This window comes from Capsicum annuum, chromosome 1 (assembly GCF_002878395.1).
Source record: "Capsicum annuum cultivar UCD-10X-F1 chromosome 1, UCD10Xv1.1, whole genome shotgun sequence".
Taxonomy (NCBI): domain Eukaryota; kingdom Viridiplantae; phylum Streptophyta; class Magnoliopsida; order Solanales; family Solanaceae; genus Capsicum; species Capsicum annuum.
The window spans coordinates 708,095-727,432 of record NC_061111.1 but is presented as its reverse complement, the minus strand read 5'-3'; the positions used below and the strand labels follow the sequence as shown (position 1 = coordinate 727,432).

The following is a 19,338-nucleotide window of genomic DNA, read 5'->3' as shown; positions in this document are numbered from 1 at the left end:
GTAAATCACACGATAAAAATGCAAATTGTACTATGTAAGTTTGGCGCGACGAACTCGACTTAGAAGATGTTGGTGGAGGTGGTGGATCATGTTACACCAACTAGTCACCTTTATTAATTATCCTGGATCTCAATTTATGTATCATTGTTTGGACTAGACATGTTTTCTTTTCAAAAATTAAAAATAAATTTAATCTAAAATAAGCATGTTTTTTAACCCTCTCATATTTTTGCTTTCTTAAAAATAAAGTGTGTGGACAAAAGGCCAAAATTCCCAAAAACAATACGTTTGCTTAAGAAAGGAGTATCCAAATAGTATACAACTTTTTAGTCAATATTGTATATCACTACACACATTAGACGATAATCTAATAATATTTTGTCAATAAAGTTTGAATAATATATATATATGAGAACATATTAGCCTTGAGTGTAATGTCGATCGAAAACATAATTTTTCACCGATTTAGGAAGTGAAATTTATGTAAATCAATGACATGTTCCTCAGAGTTTGATCGTTGTTGAATGATTATATTTTTGAAAATCCGTCTTGAATTTTGTCATGAAATTCAAAGCTAATTTATAATTGTTGGTGGGACTTGTTTCTTCCATTGTGTATAAACTTTTAATGACGTTGTTTGATCTGGCACGACTTTTAAATATTAAAGAATATTATGTGACATGCAAAAGATACATAATATTATTTTCCAATAGTAACGATAAGAGTTTAACTCTTTTTTAAAAAAAGAATGATGGTAAAGATCTCAACAAATCATATCAAAATTAAATAATTTAAATACTGGAATATTTTTTAAAAAACTAGAATAAAAAGTAAAGCATGTCTTCACGTTGGGATGATGGAAGAAGCTAGAAGAAATTTTGAATATTTAAATATAGACTATTCTACACCTTAAGGCTTAATTATTGACAAAATATTCTGCCTAATTCCCACTGTGAATGCATTTGCAGTTTCAATTAATTAGCACATGATTAAGATTGCAATAAGTTTGACTTTCAACATAACATAATTATTACTCCATCTAATTCGAGATTGAGAAATACTATATAACTCTTCTTGAATTTTATTTCTTAATAGATCGTAAAATAAGAATATTCATTTAGTCGATCCGTTTAATTCAAGATTGAGAAATATATAACTCTTCATGCACTGCGTTTTTTCAGGACGTTTCAGCCTTTCTTTCTTTTTTCTGATTAGTCTTTTTAAAATAACTTCAATGACAAAATTGACTTGTAATCAACAAATAACCTTGTTTAGGTTCATACAATTAAAATTTCAGGATATTAATTATCATGACTTTTATTTGTGGAATTTGAAATTCCATAATATATAGTACTTGTTTTCAAATTAGGAGACTAAAAAATGGCTAGTTCTTTGAGTATACACATTTCCTAATATAGAATACTATTCTATGCTTTTTATATACGTTCGTTAAGTCTGTTTTTTTTCTTTTGCTAAATAGGGTGCACTTAAATAGACATAAGGTATTTAGAAATTTACATAGTCAGGGTCAGTTAGCCTGAATTAATTACAAAAGAGGAATAGTTTTGCTCAGTTAGTGATTGAGCATTTGCTTTAATGGATCTTTCAAAAAAAGTTCCTCGCATGTCTGCTTCCAATTTTTGAAGAGCATACACAGGTGGAACTTGCAAAAGATGAGTTTCCTCGAAGATGTTTGAGGTTGCTACATGCTTGGCTAATTTATCAGCAACTTGGTTTTGTTCCCTAAAGCAATGTTGGACTATTGGAGACCCTGCTTCAGCTTTGACCTGCACAGATTAACAATGCCATCAAGTTATCTTTATACATAGACATATTAATATATCGTTGTAAGAAATTTTATGTAAGTCGTCGTTTTCACCTAGAGATAGTCGTCGTTTTCACCTAGAGATTCATGTCACTATATAATACAAACTACAAGTTGTTTAAGTTATTATGATGGACCACATCAGTCACTATTCACATGCATGGGGGACTAATAGATGCGAATTCATAATTTAAATTAGATGAATTTAATTTTTAAAGTTCTTATATATATTAGACTGTTTGCAATTATAATAAGAATATGAGTTCAGATTTATTATTTATTGTAATTTTAGTAAATTTTTATATGTGATAATGTTCTTTGCGGTATAAATATTGAATTCAGATGAATTTGATGTCACGTTACATCCGCCGCCGGCTGTGTCAGATATATTTTAAAGATAATGAAGAGAAATTGGACGTGGATGTTTTCGAATTCTGTTGAATAATTATGACGTGGCACAACTTGATCCAAAAATACAATATTCTTGAATCTATTATCTACTCACAATTTTTTACTTTTAGTTGACGAAAAATTCATGCATCTTTTCAAAGAAAAGGATAGGACTCTTCTTGTATTATCAATAATCAATCTACTATATAACAATGTAAATAAACTTTTTACGCTATCAACGTACTTTATATGTTATTTGATTTTCTATGAAATAATCGATAATTAAAAGTTATGTCATTTTCAAAATTCAAACTCAAAACATTTTGATAAAAAGGAGGAGTACCAAATTCAACCACAATATTTGATGGTTGTAATTTACTATGTTATAAAAAATCGCTCGTCTTTATATTTTCGAAGTTACTAATTAATTATCTTTAATTACTTTTACTGTGACCTAATAATATAAGAAAAAAACTTTTGTACGTGATTATAACTTTTCTGGTATATATACGTTGTTAGGTGGAAAGATTCCTCCATGTTTAAATGAAGTATAGGCCATAGGGTTCTAAAGAATCTAAAACACCATTGGACGTCCATATATTGGCTCCTCTCTCTTTCCTATTTTCCCTTTTTACTACGTAAAAATTTCACCTAATCCAAAAATATAGAAGGAGGAAAACATATAGGTAGAGGTAATAATAATACACAGCCATACCATAAAAGTAGCTCAAAAATACAGAAACAAATTCAACCAATAATGGTAGAATCTTCAGCTGAAATCAAGACTCCTCTTTGTAAGTACCTCTCCAACTCAATTCAAAAAAGTGTACTCATTTTTTAAGGATCCGGTACGTAAGCATGACATTTCTGAAGGATCCGAGCAACATAACTTAGTTATTATAGATCTTGAAACTTTCTCTCTATTTTGCAGTATCCAATCTTGATCATCATGGCAATATTGCATCAAGTTCAGAATCGAAAGTCAACTATGTAGAAGAGATAGAAGAAGAAAATTCACCTGTTGAACAAGTGGCTGTTACAGTTCCAATAACAGATGATCCTTCCTTACCAGTTCTCACATTTCGAATGTGGTTTTTAGGGACACTTTCATGTGCTCTTTTATCATTTTTGAACCAATTTTTTTGGTACAGAACTGAGCCATTAACAATTACAGCAATTTCAGCTCAAATTGCTGTGGTTCCTTTGGGTCAACTCATGGCTGCAAAGATAACAAAGAGGGTATTCTTTCAAGGTTCTAAATGGGAATTCACTTTGAATCCAGGACCTTTTAATGTCAAAGAACATGTTCTCATCACCATTTTTGCAAACTCTGGTGCTGGCACTGTTTATGCAATTCATATTGTCACTGCTGTGAAAGTCTTCTACAAGAAAGACATTACTTTCTTTGTTTCTCTTATCGTCGTTATCACAACACAGGTAATTTTCAAAGCTTGTATACATCGTCACGATATAAATATTTTTGTATACTTACGAACTGTGTATATAACTTTTAACTGTAATTGGTGGATAAGATAATTTGAGATATTTGAATGGTAGGTGCTGGGATTTGGATGGGCAGGAATTTTCAGAAAGTACTTGGTTGAACCAGCAGCCATGTGGTGGCCTTCCAATCTTGTTCAAGTTTCATTATTCAGGCAAGTTTCTTAATTACTGTATAAAATAATTTTTACACTATTAAATTAAACGTTCATATTAGTAACATAGAAAACAAGTTATCACATTACATGTTAAAATCTCTTGGTAAAATTTTTTACTTCGCTGTCAATGAAAAGAACCATTACAGGTCGAAGTATTTATATATAGTTAAATTTTAATAATATTTTCACATGAAATCTGCATTGCCATGATTATAGATTTTTGATTGATTTTTTTGTCCCCCCAAGCCCTCATTATTCTTTTGGGTAGGTGGGGCTGATGAATAGTAAGTATGACAGTTCCACTTGGACCCACACAAGCTTTTTTTTTTTTATGAAAATAATATATTTCTGAATTAAGAAGAAAATAAAATACATTTAGAAGAGATTATACTCCCTCCGTTTAAAAATAATGAGCTTTTTTTTTTAAAGAAAAAAAATCCATTTTAAAATTTAAGATTATTAGAAGATATTTTAATATATTTGATATAATTTTAATTTAAGATCACAAAATTCAAGAATTTCTTTATTTTTTTAACCATGCAACGTCAAAATAGTTTTTTTTTTTACATAGAGGGAGTACAGGAATATCAAATACAAGTTTCATTATGTTAGTTAGATAAAGATATCAATTTCCTTTCTCTTGAAAAAAAATATATTTAATTACTTATAAACGTAACTGCAGCTTAGATTTCTAAAAAAAAAAAAAAAGATCCATTTACCGATAGGATTTCACCTATTTATTCTATAATGTATAATAATTCACCTCAAGTGTAAAGTTTTTTCCACGTTCTTCACGCAGTCAAAGGATAGCGAGGTACTCTTATATTAAAAAATAATTGTTCAAACTTTTACTTATACGATTTGAAAAATTAATTAGAGATAATATTGTATTTTGTGTTTATTTTATTTTTGTTACTAAGTACTACATTCATCTTTCAATATTTAATTTAGATGACTTATACTTAGTAGGGGTGATGTAGTAAAATTATATATCCTTTTATTTATTAGCATTTGTTAAGAGGTGTGTCAAGTCAAGCATGAATAAGAAAAGATAAACTGATCGGGAGTAACTTTAATCTTTAGGAGAAGTCTTTGTATTTGAACTAGAAAGAGTGCTTAATTAATATATTTTTGCAGCAACACTTTAAACGTATTAATGAGCCATACACTAATTCTCTTTTGCTCTATTAGGAACAATCTAGTTAGTATTGGTTGAGTTTAATACATGATTTAAATTTGATGAGTCCAACATATCGAGTTCTTTGAAAACATAGTTCAATAGTTCACTCTTCTTTAATTTAACTATTTCACCTATTTAAAGCAACTTCCTTTCATATTATTGCCAAATATTAGAGAATGTTGCGAACTAACTGATCAATAGTAAGATTCAAACTCGTAACACTATGATTCAAATTATAACCTGAGGAAGACCTCCCTGATTCACTGCCTATTTTTTCTAGTTAGTATTCAAAGACCATACACATATTTTTTTGGTGATCAGATTATACATATATTATACATTCGACAGCTATTTTTAGTTTAACATAGTGTTTCATCTTCAGGGCTTTACACGAGAAAGAAGAACGTCCAAAGGGAGGGCTAACGCGTACTCAGTTCTTCGTAGTAGCCTTCATCTGCAGTTTCGCGTACTATGTTTTCCCAGGCTATCTCTTCTCAATGTTGACATCTTTGTCATGGATATGTTGGATCTTTCCCAAATCAGTGCTAGCCCAGCAACTCGGTTCGGGTCTAAAGGGGCTTGGCATTGGAGCTATAGGACTTGACTGGTCCTCAGTTTCGTCTTACCTTGGAAGCCCATTAGCTAGCCCGTGGTTTGCTACAGCTAATGTTGCTGCTGGATTCATATTTGTTATGTATGTTGTGACTCCAATATGTTACTGGCTAGATTTATTCAAAGCCAAAACATTCCCTATTTTCTCTTCTGGGATGTTCACTTCGACTGGCCAAGTTTACAATATATCAAGTATCGTTGACTCTAATTTCCATCTCGACATTGATGCATACGAGCGACAAGGACATCTTTATCTTAGTACTTTTTTCGTGATGACTTATGGAGTTGGCTTCGCTGCTCTCAGTGCTACTGTCATGCACGTTCTCTTATTTCACGGAAGGTATGAAACAATGTTTGATTTATTAGTTGTTGTACTAATTCAATGTTGCACTGTCTCTTCCAATCCAATCAAACATAGAAAAGCAATGTTTATGCCGGAGATTATATGCCAAGCAAAAATGGTGAACTTCTGATACTTTTTTCATGTTGTAGAACACTTGGTTTGAAGCGTGCTTAACTAGAGGATATGGGACACCAACTTGCTTGGAACTGAAGCGCAATTGTTGTTATTTTACTAATTCGACATGCTATATATACGTGTTTAGAAACCGATGCCATGTCTATATAGTAGGAGCACAACGGGAATTGTTGTCTGTTTTAGGTCCTATGTGTCTTTTAGTCCTCATTTTATAGAATATTGGGTTTGAGACGAGCTTAAATAGAGGATATGGGACCCCAACTTGCTTGGAACTGAAGCGTAGTTATACTTATAGTTGTTGTTGTGTTAATTCGACATGCTATACATCAAGAGGGAAATTTGTTACAATGAAGTTTTTCAATTGCAGGGAGATATGGGAGCAGAGCAAATCAAGCTTCCAAGATAAGAAAATGGACATACACACTAAACTAATGAGCAAGTATAACGAAGTACCTGAGTGGTGGTTTTGGTGCATTCTTGTCGCAAACATTACACTCACTGTATTTGCCTGTGAATATTACAACGAGCAACTTCAGTTACCTTGGTGGGGAGTTATTCTAGCTTGTGTCATTGCCATTTTCTTTACCCTTCCTATAGGAATCATCACCGCCATTACCAACCAGGTAAATATGCATGGACTTGGACATACATCTATCGTTTTGTGTATGCCAGTGGCGGAGCCAGGAATTCAAACAAGGGGATTCCGAAAAAAAAAAATATATGTTCTTATTCAACAACTTATATATATGCCAAAACAAAACATCTTTTTTGCCTATATACATAGTATAAATTTCCAACTACGGGTTCAACTGAACCCCCTTGCACCCCTCTTCCTCTGCCCTCGTATAATGCTAATAATCTAATTTCCATTTGTTTTGGACACTGTAGACACCAGGGTTGAATGTTATTACGGAATATATCATAGGATATCTTTATCCAGGATATCCGGTCGCTAACATGTGCTTCAAGGTTTATGGTTACATTAGTATGAACCAAGCTATAACTTTCCTCCAAGATTTCAAGCTCGGCCATTACATGAAAATTCCTCCAAGAACAATGTTTATGGCTCAGGTAAGCTACTCAGTGCGTTGTTTTTTTTAGTATAGTATACTGGATATTCATGTAGCCGATCCATATACTAACTCTGCCTAATTGATTAATTAACTTCACGTTCGTTGCACATTAAGCGTCTTTATATATGCTTACCATCATAGAAAATGGACAATGCAGATTGTAGGGACTCTAATAGCAGGGTTCGTGTATTTGGGAACAGCGTGGTGGTTAATGGAATCGATTCCAGACATATGCAACAAAACATTGTCCAACACTGTGTGGACTTGTCCTTCGGATCGTGTGTTCTATGATGCATCAGTGATTTGGGGTTTGATTGCACCAAGAAGGATTTTCGGAGATTTAGGACTTTACGGGATGGTTAACTGGTTCTTCTTATTTGGCGCGATAGCGCCAGTACTTGTGTGGTTAGCAGCGAGGGCTTTCCCTAAGCAAGAATGGATCAAACTCATCAACATGCCAGTTTTAATAGGAGCCACAGGGATGATGCCACCTGCCACGGCTGTGAACTACACGACCTGGATCATCGTAGGGTTCTTGTCGGGCTTTGTTGTTTATCGATATAGGCCAGATTGGTGGCAGCGTCATAACTACGTTCTTTCGGGTGCACTTGATGCTGGTTTGGCATTTATGGCAGTTCTTATTTATTTGTGCTTGGGCTTGGAGAACGTAACAGTTAACTGGTGGGGAAATGATCTCGATGGATGTCCTTATGCTTCATGTCCAACAGCTAGAGGGATTTTTAAAGAGGGTTGCCCTGTTGTTTATTAAATTGTGTTGTGGTATGAAGAAGAACCACAAATTTGCTTGAACTATTTTTTATTTATTAATGTGAATTTCTGTAAATCATGCTACAATATCTTTCTTTCTTTTTTTTTTTTTTTTTAACATGATATCCATATTATTCGATGGCTTACTCATACTCATATAGGGACAGGTCGTGTATCTTTTCCATTTTCACCTTACTCAAAAGGGTAACTGGCTTTCGCCTCAAGATTTGGCAACAAAGATTCAACTGTTGCAATTCAAATGCGTCCTCACACTGTCAATTTGCAACTAAATGTTCATCGCCTCGTCTCGTATGATGTAAGGACACAGAAAACGAGGTATCATGGATTTCATCACCCCGGCCCGACACAGACGGTGGCTATTTGGCTCATTATTATAAAGAGAGATTAGTGACAACTAAAGGAGGGAATAGAGAGCTAGACCCTTGCAGTTTAGCTGACATATATTGGTACAATTTGGAATTTATCATATATATATACATACACACACATTGTCCATTGGCTTTTCTCTCTCGTTCTCCTACTTGACCTTTTTACTGTTCACAAGAGTTCGCATAATCCAAAAATGTAGAAAAGAAAAAACAAGAAATAAAAAGTTGTTGACATTTAAGTGCAAAAATATAGGTAGAGGTAATAATATCACAAGAGTAACTCAATAAAATATTCAACCAATGGAAGAATCTACAGCTGAAATCAAGACTCCTCTTTGTAAGCATCTATCTCTTTCTCCAACTCAATTCCTCTGTTATTCGGATCCTCCAAAAATGTCCGTTCACCAGTATCATCGAAATCTAAGACAAAATAAACAACACGACATTTCTGAAGGATTCGAGCAACATAGCTTAATTATATTTCAGATGTTGGAATCTTGAGCTGTCCGTTTTGCAGTATCCAATCTTGATCATCATGGCAATATTGCATCAAGTTCAGAATCGAAAGTCAACTATGTAGAAGAGATAGAAGAAGAAAATTCACCTGTTGAACAAGTGGCTGTTACAGTTCCAATAACAGATGATCCTTCCTTACCAGTTCTCACATTTCGAATGTGGTTTTTAGGGACACTTTCATGTGCTCTTTTATCATTTTTGAACCAATTTTTTTGGTACAGAACTGAGCCATTAACAATTACAGCAATTTCAGCTCAAATTGCTGTGGTTCCTTTGGGTCAACTCATGGCTGCAAAGATAACAAAGAGGGTATTCTTTCAAGGTTCTAAATGGGAATTCACTTTGAATCCAGGACCTTTTAATGTCAAAGAACATGTTCTCATCACCATTTTTGCAAACTCTGGTGCTGGCAGTGTTGAGGCAATTCATCTTGTCACTGCTGTTAAAGTCTTCTATAAGAAAGACATCACTTTCTTTGTTTCTCTTATCGTCGTTATCACTACACAGGTAATATTTTTTTTCTATACTGACGATGTATGTAATTTAAACTGTAATTGGTTATTGAGATTTTGAACGGTAGGTGCTCGGGTTTGGATGGGCTGGAATTTTCAGAAAGTACTTGGTTGAGCCAGCAGCTATGTGGTGGCCTGCCAATCTTGTTCAAGTCTCATTATTCAGGCAAGTTTACACTATTAAAAGATACAACAAAATTACACTATTAAAAGATTTTTTACACTATGAAATCATTTAATTAACAACGAGAGGTAACCATTCATATGAGTAACATACAGAATAAGTTACGTTATGTTAAAATTGAAAGGATTTTTATGACGAAAAATTACATGGTACAATTGATATTACAACAAAGTATAAATTGGACATCACAAGTTACTTTTGGGTATTTGAGATGTGGCACCGTAACTTGGACTTCACAAGTTGCTTTTGGTGAAAATAATATCTTTGGGAATTAGGAAGAAAATGAAGTACTTTTAGAAGATACCTATTTATATTATCTCTCTCCATTTTTATTTGCTTATTATGCTAAATATAGATATTCATTTTTATTTTACTAGTTTAAAAATTAACAGGTAATTTAATATTTAGTTCTTAATTTATCTTTATTAGTAACTATAGTTATTTTTTAAAATATTAAACTTATTATATTCTTAATATATTAATATTGTTTGTGGTAAATCAAACTTTGATAAGTAAAAATATCAAATGCAATTTTCATAATGTTAGGTAACCAGAGATATCAATTTTCTTTTTCTTGAAAAAAAAAACAATTATTTAGCGTTAATTGACATACCTACCCAAAAAAAACTCATACAGACATGATTGCTGATTTCAGCAATTTGTTCTTTACACTTTTACCCTTTTCCCCCTTTAAATTGTGTACTACTTATATTATTACTAGAAGTGCAAGGCCCGTGTCAGCACGGACCCAACAATAAAACATGTGGATTATAATTTTTAAATTTTAGAATTTATGTTGGAGTAGGAAGTTTGAGCAGTAGAATGTTTTCATTGATACGATAAAATATACTTATAAAATATACTTCTGTAAATTTTTTATCAAACTTTTCTTTTGTATATATTCCTTCCATTGAAACGTAGGAGTCGTTTGTTATAGTGTATAAATTTTTTTTTTGAATAAAATATATTAGTAATGTTTGTATTAGTAATGCTTCTATTAGTAAATGCTGATATTATTTATGTTAACATTAGTTCTATACATTGTTTAACTGTTGCATTAAAATTTACCTTTTCGATTTTGATATATTTAAATAAAAGTTTTTTTTAAAAAAAAAATAATTGCATATACATTTTAAGATTCACTCGAGATCTAGCACGGGTTCAATATATTAATTTTTATCTTAATTTATGTGACACAAATAGATTTTAAATAATCAATCATACTTTTAATAGGTATTTAGATAATTTAATTTGTTAACTATTGTAGTTTATAATATTTTTTATGTAATTTTCAAATAATATGTATTATTTTTCTTGTCCAAACTTTTGTAGCATGGATAGTCAATTATATTTTAAAAATAATTTAAGTTTTTAATTATTGTGATTTATAATACTTTTCTTCTATTCCAATTTCAGTGACACTAATATAATTTCAAGAGTCGACCAAATATTTTATATCTTTTAAATCTTTTAAGTGGTTAATTATTGTGATTTCTAGTATTTTTCATGTAATTTTTTTGAAATGTATAACATATTAAATTATTTTTAGATATTTTAAGTTGTTAACTATTGTGATTTATAATAATTTTTATATAATTTTTTTTAATAATATATGCTGCTCTCCTTGTCCAAAGTTTTGTGTCGACGATAGCCAATTATATTTTTTAAATAATTTAAAATTTTTATCATTGTAATTTATAATATTTTTTTATTTCAACTTATATGGCGCAATGCTTAAATGACCATAATAATTAATTAGGGGTGATATAGTAAAATATAATTATTATTATTTATTATTTTTATTATGTATATGTGTTGATTCAAGAAGAATTTGAAAACATTTAGAAATGTGTTGAATGTTACAAATGTTAATAATCCATTTGGTGCTTCTTGATTTCTCTACATTTATCTCTTGTGTATTTTTATTCTTTTGCCCTTTAAATACGGTACTCTTCTTGTCCAAATTTCTGTGGCATTGATAGTCAGTTATATTTTAAATATAATTTAAATTTTTAATTATTGTGATTTATAATACTTTTCTTTTATTCCAATTTCAGTGACACTAATGTAATTTTAAGAGTCGACCAAATATTTTATATCTTTTAAATCTTTTAAGTTGTTAATTATTGTGATTTCTAGTATTTTTTATGTAATTTTTTTGAAATATATAACATATTAAATTGTTTTTAGATATTTTAAGTTGTTAACTATTGTAATTTATAATATTTTTTATATAGTTTTTTTTGAATAATATATGCTACTCTCCTTGTCCAGAGTTTTGTGTCGACGATAGCCAGTTATATCTTTTAAATAATTTAAATTTTTAATCATTGTAATTTATAATTTTTTTTCTATTTCAATTATGTGGCACAATAATTAAATGACCATAATAATTAATTAGGGGTGATATAGTAAAATGTAATTATTATTTATTATGTGTATATGTTGATTCAAGAAGAATTTGGAAATATTTAGAAATGTGTTGAATGTTACAAATGTTAATAATCCATTTGTAACATTTGGTGCTTCTTGATTTCTCTACATTTACCTCTTATGTGTTTTTACTCTTTTACCCTTTGAGTATATGTAGCAATTTTTATTTTTTTAAAAAAATATCATGAACATTTTATTCTTTTGCCCTTTGAATACGTTACTCTTCTTATCCAAATTTTTGTGGCATTGATAGTTAATTATATTTAAAAATAATTTAAGTTTTTAATTATTGTGATTTATAATACTTTTCTTCTATTCCAATTTCAGTGAAACTAATATAATTTCAAGAGTCGATCGAATATTTTATATCTTTTAAATCTTTTAAATTGTTAATTATTGTGATTTCTAGTATTTTTCATGTAATTTTTTTGAAATATATAACATATTAATTTTTTTTTTCTATTTCAACTTATTTCGGACAATACTTAAATGACCATAAATAATTAATTAGGGGTGATATAGTAAAATTACGATTGAAGAAGAAATGTCATAAATGTCTATTTTATTTTTTACTTAAATATTATTAATTTTTTAATGTATAAATAACTTATAATAATTAATTAGGAGCAGTATAATAATTAATTAGGAGTAATATGGTACAATTACGATTGAATCGGACATGTCATAAATATCTATTGTATTTTTAAATTAAATATTATTAAATTTTTAATATATAAATAACTTATAATAATTAATTAGGTGTGATATAATAATTAATTATGGGTAATATAGTACAATTACGGTTGAAGCATACATGTCATAAATATTTATTTAATTTTTAAATTAAATATTAATTTTTCATATATAAATAATTTATATTAATTAATTATATGTGGGCCCCATTATATTCAATAGGAGTAGCATCAATGGCAAAGTGGTAATTTATTGAAATGGCATGAGTTGTAATTAATTCAAAATGAAAGGACTTTTCTTATATTTGTTGATAAGGTCCAAACATTAAAACACAAAATACAATAATTAATTATTGCAATTTATAATACTTTTTATGAATAATATATCTTACTCTCCTTATTTTATAATACTTATAATAATTAATCAGGGGTGATATAATAAAATCACGATTGACCAGCGAAGCATAAATGTCTTAAATGATTTACAACGACTAATTAGAAGTGACATAGCAAAATTACTATAAAAATACCCATGAATTTTTTTTAAGTGGATTTCATATAAGACGTTAAGTTAATTAAAAACATCAAGAGTTAATTTGTCATTTTTATATCTATTTTACCTTTTTATTAGATATTATTAATTTTTGAATATTTAAATGACTTATAATAATTAATTTGGGGTAAACAGATATGTTATAAATGTTTATTTTACCTTTTATAATTAAATATTACTCCCTCCGTTTCAAAAAGAATGACCTATTTTGACTTGATGCAGAGTTTAAGAAAATAAAAAAGACTTTTAAATCGTGTGGCCCTAAATTAAAGTTGAGTCAAATATACCAAAATGTCGTTTAATCTTGTGGTCTTAAACATGTTATATGGAAAGTTGAAATTAAAGTATTATCAAAAAAAGGAAAGGGATCATTTTTTCTAACAGGCTAAAAAGGAAAACAAGTCATTCCTTTTTAAATAAAGAGAGCACTAATTTTTTTAATACATAAATGACTTATAATAATTAATTAGGGATGATATAATAAAATTATGAATTGGATATTATTAATTTTTTAATATATAAATGATTTATAATAATTAATTAGAGGTTATACTGTAAAATTACGATTGAACCAAACATGTCATAAATGTCTATTTTATTTTTAATTAAATATTATTAATTTTTAAATATATAAATGAATTATAATAATTAATCAATGATGATATAGGAATATTGGTGAATTTTTAAAAATCAAAAAAACACTAATTATTAGATTTATTTAGTTAAAATCATAATTCGGCAGGTTTTAGATAAATCGAGAAAATATCAATTTAATCAAATAAGTTATATGAGTAAAATATATTTTATATATTAATTTTAGAAATAAAATATTAAAACTTTTGGTTTGAGTTTGAGGTGATTAAAATAACTATAATTCAACAAGTAATTAATGTTCAAAGTTTTAATTAAAAAATTCATTAACTCGTAGGAGTAGTATGCTTAATCCAATACGGATAATATGATTTGGATATATAAAAACAAATAATAATAATAATAATTATTTAGTAACAAATTATGTTTAATCTTATATAAGTCAAATCTTGTTAGGTATTTTTCTTTAATTTCTTTTTGTTGGTATATATTGACTTGACACAAATCTTAAAAAAATATTTATTAAAAAATTATTTTATTAAATTAGCTTTATTAATGATACATTAAAAATTTAAATTAGGCAAACTTGTATTTCATGTAACAAATAAGGAAGAAAGCAAATTATATGTTTGATATGGAATGTAAATAAAGAATAAAATGTATTAAATTATATTTATCATATTAATTATTACAATAAATTATGATCATATTAATCAATTTATTTAAACATAATATATTTGAAATAATTTTATATTATTTAACCTAAATAAAAGTAGCATGTAGGTACTCACATTCATCCTAAATATAATGAGAAATACAATTCATAAAATAATTATAATTTTTCAGAAAAAAAAAAGATAAATAAAAATAAAAAATAGATGACAAATAGAGGGCCCACATGTGGAAATGAATGGAAAGGCTAAAGAGCCACATGTGATGGCATTTATGTAAATTTCTTGAATGGCATTATGTGTAATTAATGAGAAAAAAGTGGGCTTTGTTTTACAGATTTTTGATAGGTCCACAATAAGAAGCTCAAAAATTTTTCAACATGAGCTTACAATTTTCTTTAAAGACTTTAATACCCTTATTTTTGAATTTAATGTCAAAATGCTATCATGTTGAAATCAATGCTTAGAAAATAAAATAAAATATCTCCACCGAGGTCTACTTAGTGGTACAATTTAATTTAATTTTTTTTTTTTTAAAACATGATTTCAGTTCTTTATTTTCAATAATATAATAATTCGCCACAAGATTAAAGTATTTTCCACGTTTTTCACGCAGTCGAAGGATAGCTAATTGCTAAGTTGCGCGACACTTCATATTTCATGCCGCCGTATGGGTATCGGCTTCTTAAAAAATACACTATTTTTGAAGAATTCAACATGCAGCCATTGATCTTTTTGAAGAGTCCGAATAACCGAGTGTATTCCCATAAAGTAGGTTGTGGGAGGGTAAAGTGTACGCAGTCAATACTTCAGAAGATGAAGTAGATAGGCTGTTTCCGATAGAACTCCGATAGTGACAGATAACAGTATAACAAATAGAAAATATAAAAGCACACAATAAGCCACACACTCATCTTTACTATCGGATACAGATGTCTTTGTATCGGAAAGTGTTTACTTTGGGCAGCAGTGTAACATTTCAAACGAGTTTACACTATTTTTTTCTTTTTTGCATTATTGAATTCATGATTTAAATTTAATGGTCCAACATCCCTAGTTCTTTAGAAAATATGGTTCAATGCTTGAACTATTTCACTTTTTAAAGCAATTTCCTTTCATATAATTGCCAAAAGTTAGAGAATATTGTGAAGTGAACAGTAGTAAGATTCAAACCCGTAACACTATGATTCAAATTGGGTTTCACGTGAATATGTAATCGGGAACTTTACATGACAAATAAAATGCGGGATTCACTACTCACTTTTCCAAGCCAGTACTCGTAGATGATACACATATTATATATCCGCTGGCTATTTTCAGTTTTAACAAAAGAGTTTCACTTGCAGGGCATTACACGAGAAAGAAGAACGTCCAAAGGGAGGGCTAACGCGTACTCAGTTCTTCATAGTAGCCTTCATCTGCAGTTTCGCGTACTATGTTTTCCCAGGCTATCTCTTCTCAATGTTGACATCTTTGTCATGGATATGTTGGATCTTTCCCAAATCAGTGCTAGCCCAGCAACTCGGTTCGGGGCTAAAGGGGCTCGGCATTGGAGCTATAGGACTCGACTGGTCCTCAGTTTCGTCTTACCTTGGAAGCCCATTAGCTAGCCCATGGTTTGCTACAGCTAATGTTGCTGTTGGATTCATATTTATTGTGTATGTCTTGACTCCAATATGTTACTGGCTAGATGTCTTCAAAGCCAAAACATTCCCTATTTTCTCTACCGGATTGTTCACTTCCAATGGCCAAGTTTACAGCATATCAAGTATCATTGACTCTAATTTCCACCTTGACATTGCTGCTTACGAGCGACAAGGACATCTTTATCTTAGTACTTTTTTCGTGATAAGTTATGGAGTTGGCTTCGCTGCTCTCAGTGCTACTGCCATGCACGTTCTCTTGTTTCACGGAAGGTATGAAACAATGTTTGATACATTAGATATTGTTTTATTCCAATGTTGTATTGTCTCTTCCAATCCAATCAAACATAAGAGGCACAATGTTTTTGTGAGTATTTCAGTCATACGCCAAAAGAAAAATGTACTGAACTTCTAGTACTACTTTTTCATTTTGCAGAACATTTGAGTTTTGAGGTGAGCATAAATGGAGGATATGGTATACGGAACTGAAGCGTAATTGTAGCTGTTGTACTAATCAACACGCTATATATACTAGTTTAGAAATCGATAGCATGAATACATAGGGGCACAATGGGAGTATGTTGTCTATTTTTAGTCATGTTGGAGATTTATATGCCAGAAGAAAATGCAGTGAACTTCTACTACTTCCTTATTTAGTAGAATCTTGGATAGAGACGAGCTTAAATAGAGGATATGGTACCCCAACTTGCTTGGAACGGAAGCTTAGTTGTAGTTTTTGTTGTGCTAATTTGACATGCTATACATGAAAGGGGAAAGTTATGTTATAACAATTTCTCTCGATTGCAGGGAGATATGGGAGCAGAGAAAATCAAGCTTCCAAGATAAGAAAATGGACATACACACTAAACTAATGAGCAAGTATAACCAAGTACCTGAGTGGTGGTTTTGGTGCATTCTTGTCTCGAACATTTCACTCACCGTCTTTGCCTGTGAATATTACAACGAGCAACTTCAGTTACCTTGGTGGGGAGTTATTCTAGCTTGTGTTATTGCCATTTTCTTTACCCTTCCTATAGGGATCATCACCGCCATTACCAACCAGGTAAATATGCTTGGACTTGGACATACAGCTATGGTTTTGTGTATGATGCTAGTTACGAAGCCAGAAATTCTAAAGAAAAATAAAACAGTTCTCATACCAAGGAGATTCAACAAATTATATGTAAGCCAAAATAAAAATCATTTTCGCCTTATTTACATAGTTAATTTTCAATAATGGGATTCAACAAAACCCCGTTGCACCCCTCTGCCCCGGCACTTAGCTAATAGTCTAATATCCATTTTTTGGACATTGCAGACACCGGGGTTGAATATTATCACGGAGTATATCATAGGATATCTTTATCCAGGATATCCGGTCGCCAACATGTGCTTCAAGGTATGTGGTTACATTAGTATGAACCAAGCTATAACTTTCCTCCAAGACTTCAAGCTCGGCCATTACATGAAAATTCCTCCAAGAACAATGTTTATGGCTCAGGTAAGCCACTCGCTCTGTCGTTTTCTCCCCCAAAAATATAGTAGAATTGAATAATTCAGATAATTCATGCAGCCGGTCCCCTATACTAACTCTGTATTGAGGTTAATTGATTAATTAATTCTACCTTTGTTGCACGTTAAGTGTCTTTATCTATGTTTATAGTGGCGGAGCAAGGAATTCATCAAAAAAAATATTATGCCAAACCTTATTTACATAGTATAATTTTCTCTGCCACTGCTCCTGTATGTTTACAGTCATAGAAAATGGACAACACGAATTGTAGGAAATCTGAGCTTAGTTGATTGATTAATTTTATTCTCGTTGCATGCTAAGTGTCTTTATATGTACATCTATATGCTTACAGTCATAGAAAATGGACAATGCAGATAGTAGGGGCTCTAATAGCAGGATTCGTGTATTTGGGAACAGCGTGGTGGTTAATGGAAACAATACCAGACATATGCAACAAAACATTGTCCAACACTGTGTGGACTTGTCCTTTGGATAATGTGTTCTACGATGCATCAGTGATTTGGGGTTTGATTGCACCAAGAAGGATTTTCGGAGATTTAGGACTTTACGGGATGGTTAACTGGTTCTTCTTATTTGGTGCGATAGCGCCAGTACTTGTGTGGTTAGCAGCGAGGGCTTTCCCTAAGCAAGAATGGATCAAACTCATCAACATGCCAGTTTTAATAGGAGCCACAGGGATGATGCCACCTGCCACGGCTGTGAACTACACGACCTGGATCATCGTAGGGTTCTTGTCGGGCTTTGTGGTTTATCGATATAGGCCAGATTGGTGGCAGCGTCATAACTACGTTCTTTCGGGTGCACTTGATGCTGGTTTGGCATTTATGGCAGTTCTTATATATTTGTGCTTGGGCTTGGAGAACGTAACAGTTAACTGGTGGGGAAATGATCTTGATGGATGTCCTTATGCTTCCTGTCCAACAGCTAGAGGGATTTTTAAAGAGGGTTGCCCTGTTGTTTTGTGAAGAAGAAGAACCACAAATACTCCATAAGAATCCCTTGGTACAGCTTATCCGAATGTATCTTATTACCGGCTTCTAACACACTCCTTTTTGCAGCCACACGCTCTCGCCTGTTCTCCTGTGACATTAGGACCCAGAAGACGATGTCATCTGGCCCTGGGGAGATACTACACACATGGTGGTTGTTCAGTTCATTAGTATAAGTAGAGATCAGTGACAGTTAAAGAGGGAATAGAGAGCTGGGACCTTGCAATTTATCTGACATATTTGACTCCGCGATTATGCTTTGAACAAAAGTTGTTAGTATTGCTGTGGCGTTGGTTTGAACAAAAGTTGAGATATAATCTCCTTTTAATTAAATATTTGTTCTATTTGTGTGCGATCTCTTCATAATTGAGGTAGATGTAGTTTTCAGGAATAATTACTAGTAAAAATTGAAAAAAAAAAATCATATTTTGATTTTCTAAAAATACAATTATTGGGGACCATCTATTTTTTTTTAGCAAAGAAGACGAGTAAAATTGTTGGGAGAAAGTGTAATTTTGGATATATTATTAGCTCAACACTAATATAAGTATGGAATTAACATATTAGCTCATATTAAGCAGGTAGACAGCACACCGATTTGGCCCGAAAACGTCCCGTTCATGCCGTTTTGTCCGTTTGTACATCCA

At 31.0% G+C, this 19,338-nt stretch overlaps 2 protein-coding genes across 3 annotated transcripts; both read left to right on the top strand.

The window, feature by feature from the left end:
• Positions 1-2,754: 2,754 nt before the first annotated feature.
• On the top strand, positions 2,755-8,071 carry LOC107863744 (oligopeptide transporter 7). The gene is made up of 7 exons (XM_016709860.2): positions 2,755-3,009; positions 3,147-3,652; positions 3,773-3,870; positions 5,436-6,005; positions 6,511-6,766; positions 7,032-7,214; positions 7,374-8,071. Exons 1-7 carry the CDS (start codon positions 2,973-2,975, stop codon positions 7,983-7,985), a joined length of 2,262 nt encoding a protein of 753 aa, XP_016565346.2. The 5' UTR covers positions 2,755-2,972; the 3' UTR covers positions 7,986-8,071.
• Positions 8,072-8,218: 147 nt separating this feature from the next.
• On the top strand, positions 8,219-19,041 carry LOC107863750 (oligopeptide transporter 7). 2 transcript variants are annotated; one of them, XM_016709873.2, is made up of 7 exons: positions 8,219-8,710; positions 8,891-9,396; positions 9,470-9,567; positions 15,872-16,441; positions 16,976-17,231; positions 17,487-17,669; positions 18,056-19,041. In XM_016709873.2, exons 1-7 carry the CDS (start codon positions 8,674-8,676, stop codon positions 18,665-18,667), a joined length of 2,262 nt encoding a protein of 753 aa, XP_016565359.2. In that variant the 5' UTR covers positions 8,219-8,673; the 3' UTR covers positions 18,668-19,041. The 2 variants fall into 2 exon arrangements, with proteins under 2 accessions (XP_016565359.2, XP_047269659.1); XM_047413703.1 differs by having other exon boundaries at positions 16,976-17,351.
• The last annotated feature ends 297 nt before the right edge of the window (positions 19,042-19,338 follow it).

Excerpts from the sequence above, each read along its gene's own strand:
- LOC107863750 (XM_047413703.1), top strand. The coding sequence starts at position 8,674 with ATGGAAGAATCTACAGCTGAAATCAAGACTCCTCTTT. Across the intron at positions 9,568-15,871 it reads GTTCAAGTCTCATTATTCAG|GGCATTACACGAGAAAGAAG; the intron begins GCAAGTTTACAC and ends TTTCACTTGCAG. Across the intron at positions 17,670-18,055 it reads GAACAATGTTTATGGCTCAG|ATAGTAGGGGCTCTAATAGC; the intron begins GTAAGCCACTCG and ends TGGACAATGCAG.
- LOC107863744 (XM_016709860.2), top strand. The coding sequence starts at position 2,973 with ATGGTAGAATCTTCAGCTGAAATCAAGACTCCTCTTT. Across the intron at positions 3,871-5,435 it reads GTTCAAGTTTCATTATTCAG|GGCTTTACACGAGAAAGAAG; the intron begins GCAAGTTTCTTA and ends TTTCATCTTCAG. Across the intron at positions 7,215-7,373 it reads GAACAATGTTTATGGCTCAG|ATTGTAGGGACTCTAATAGC; the intron begins GTAAGCTACTCA and ends TGGACAATGCAG.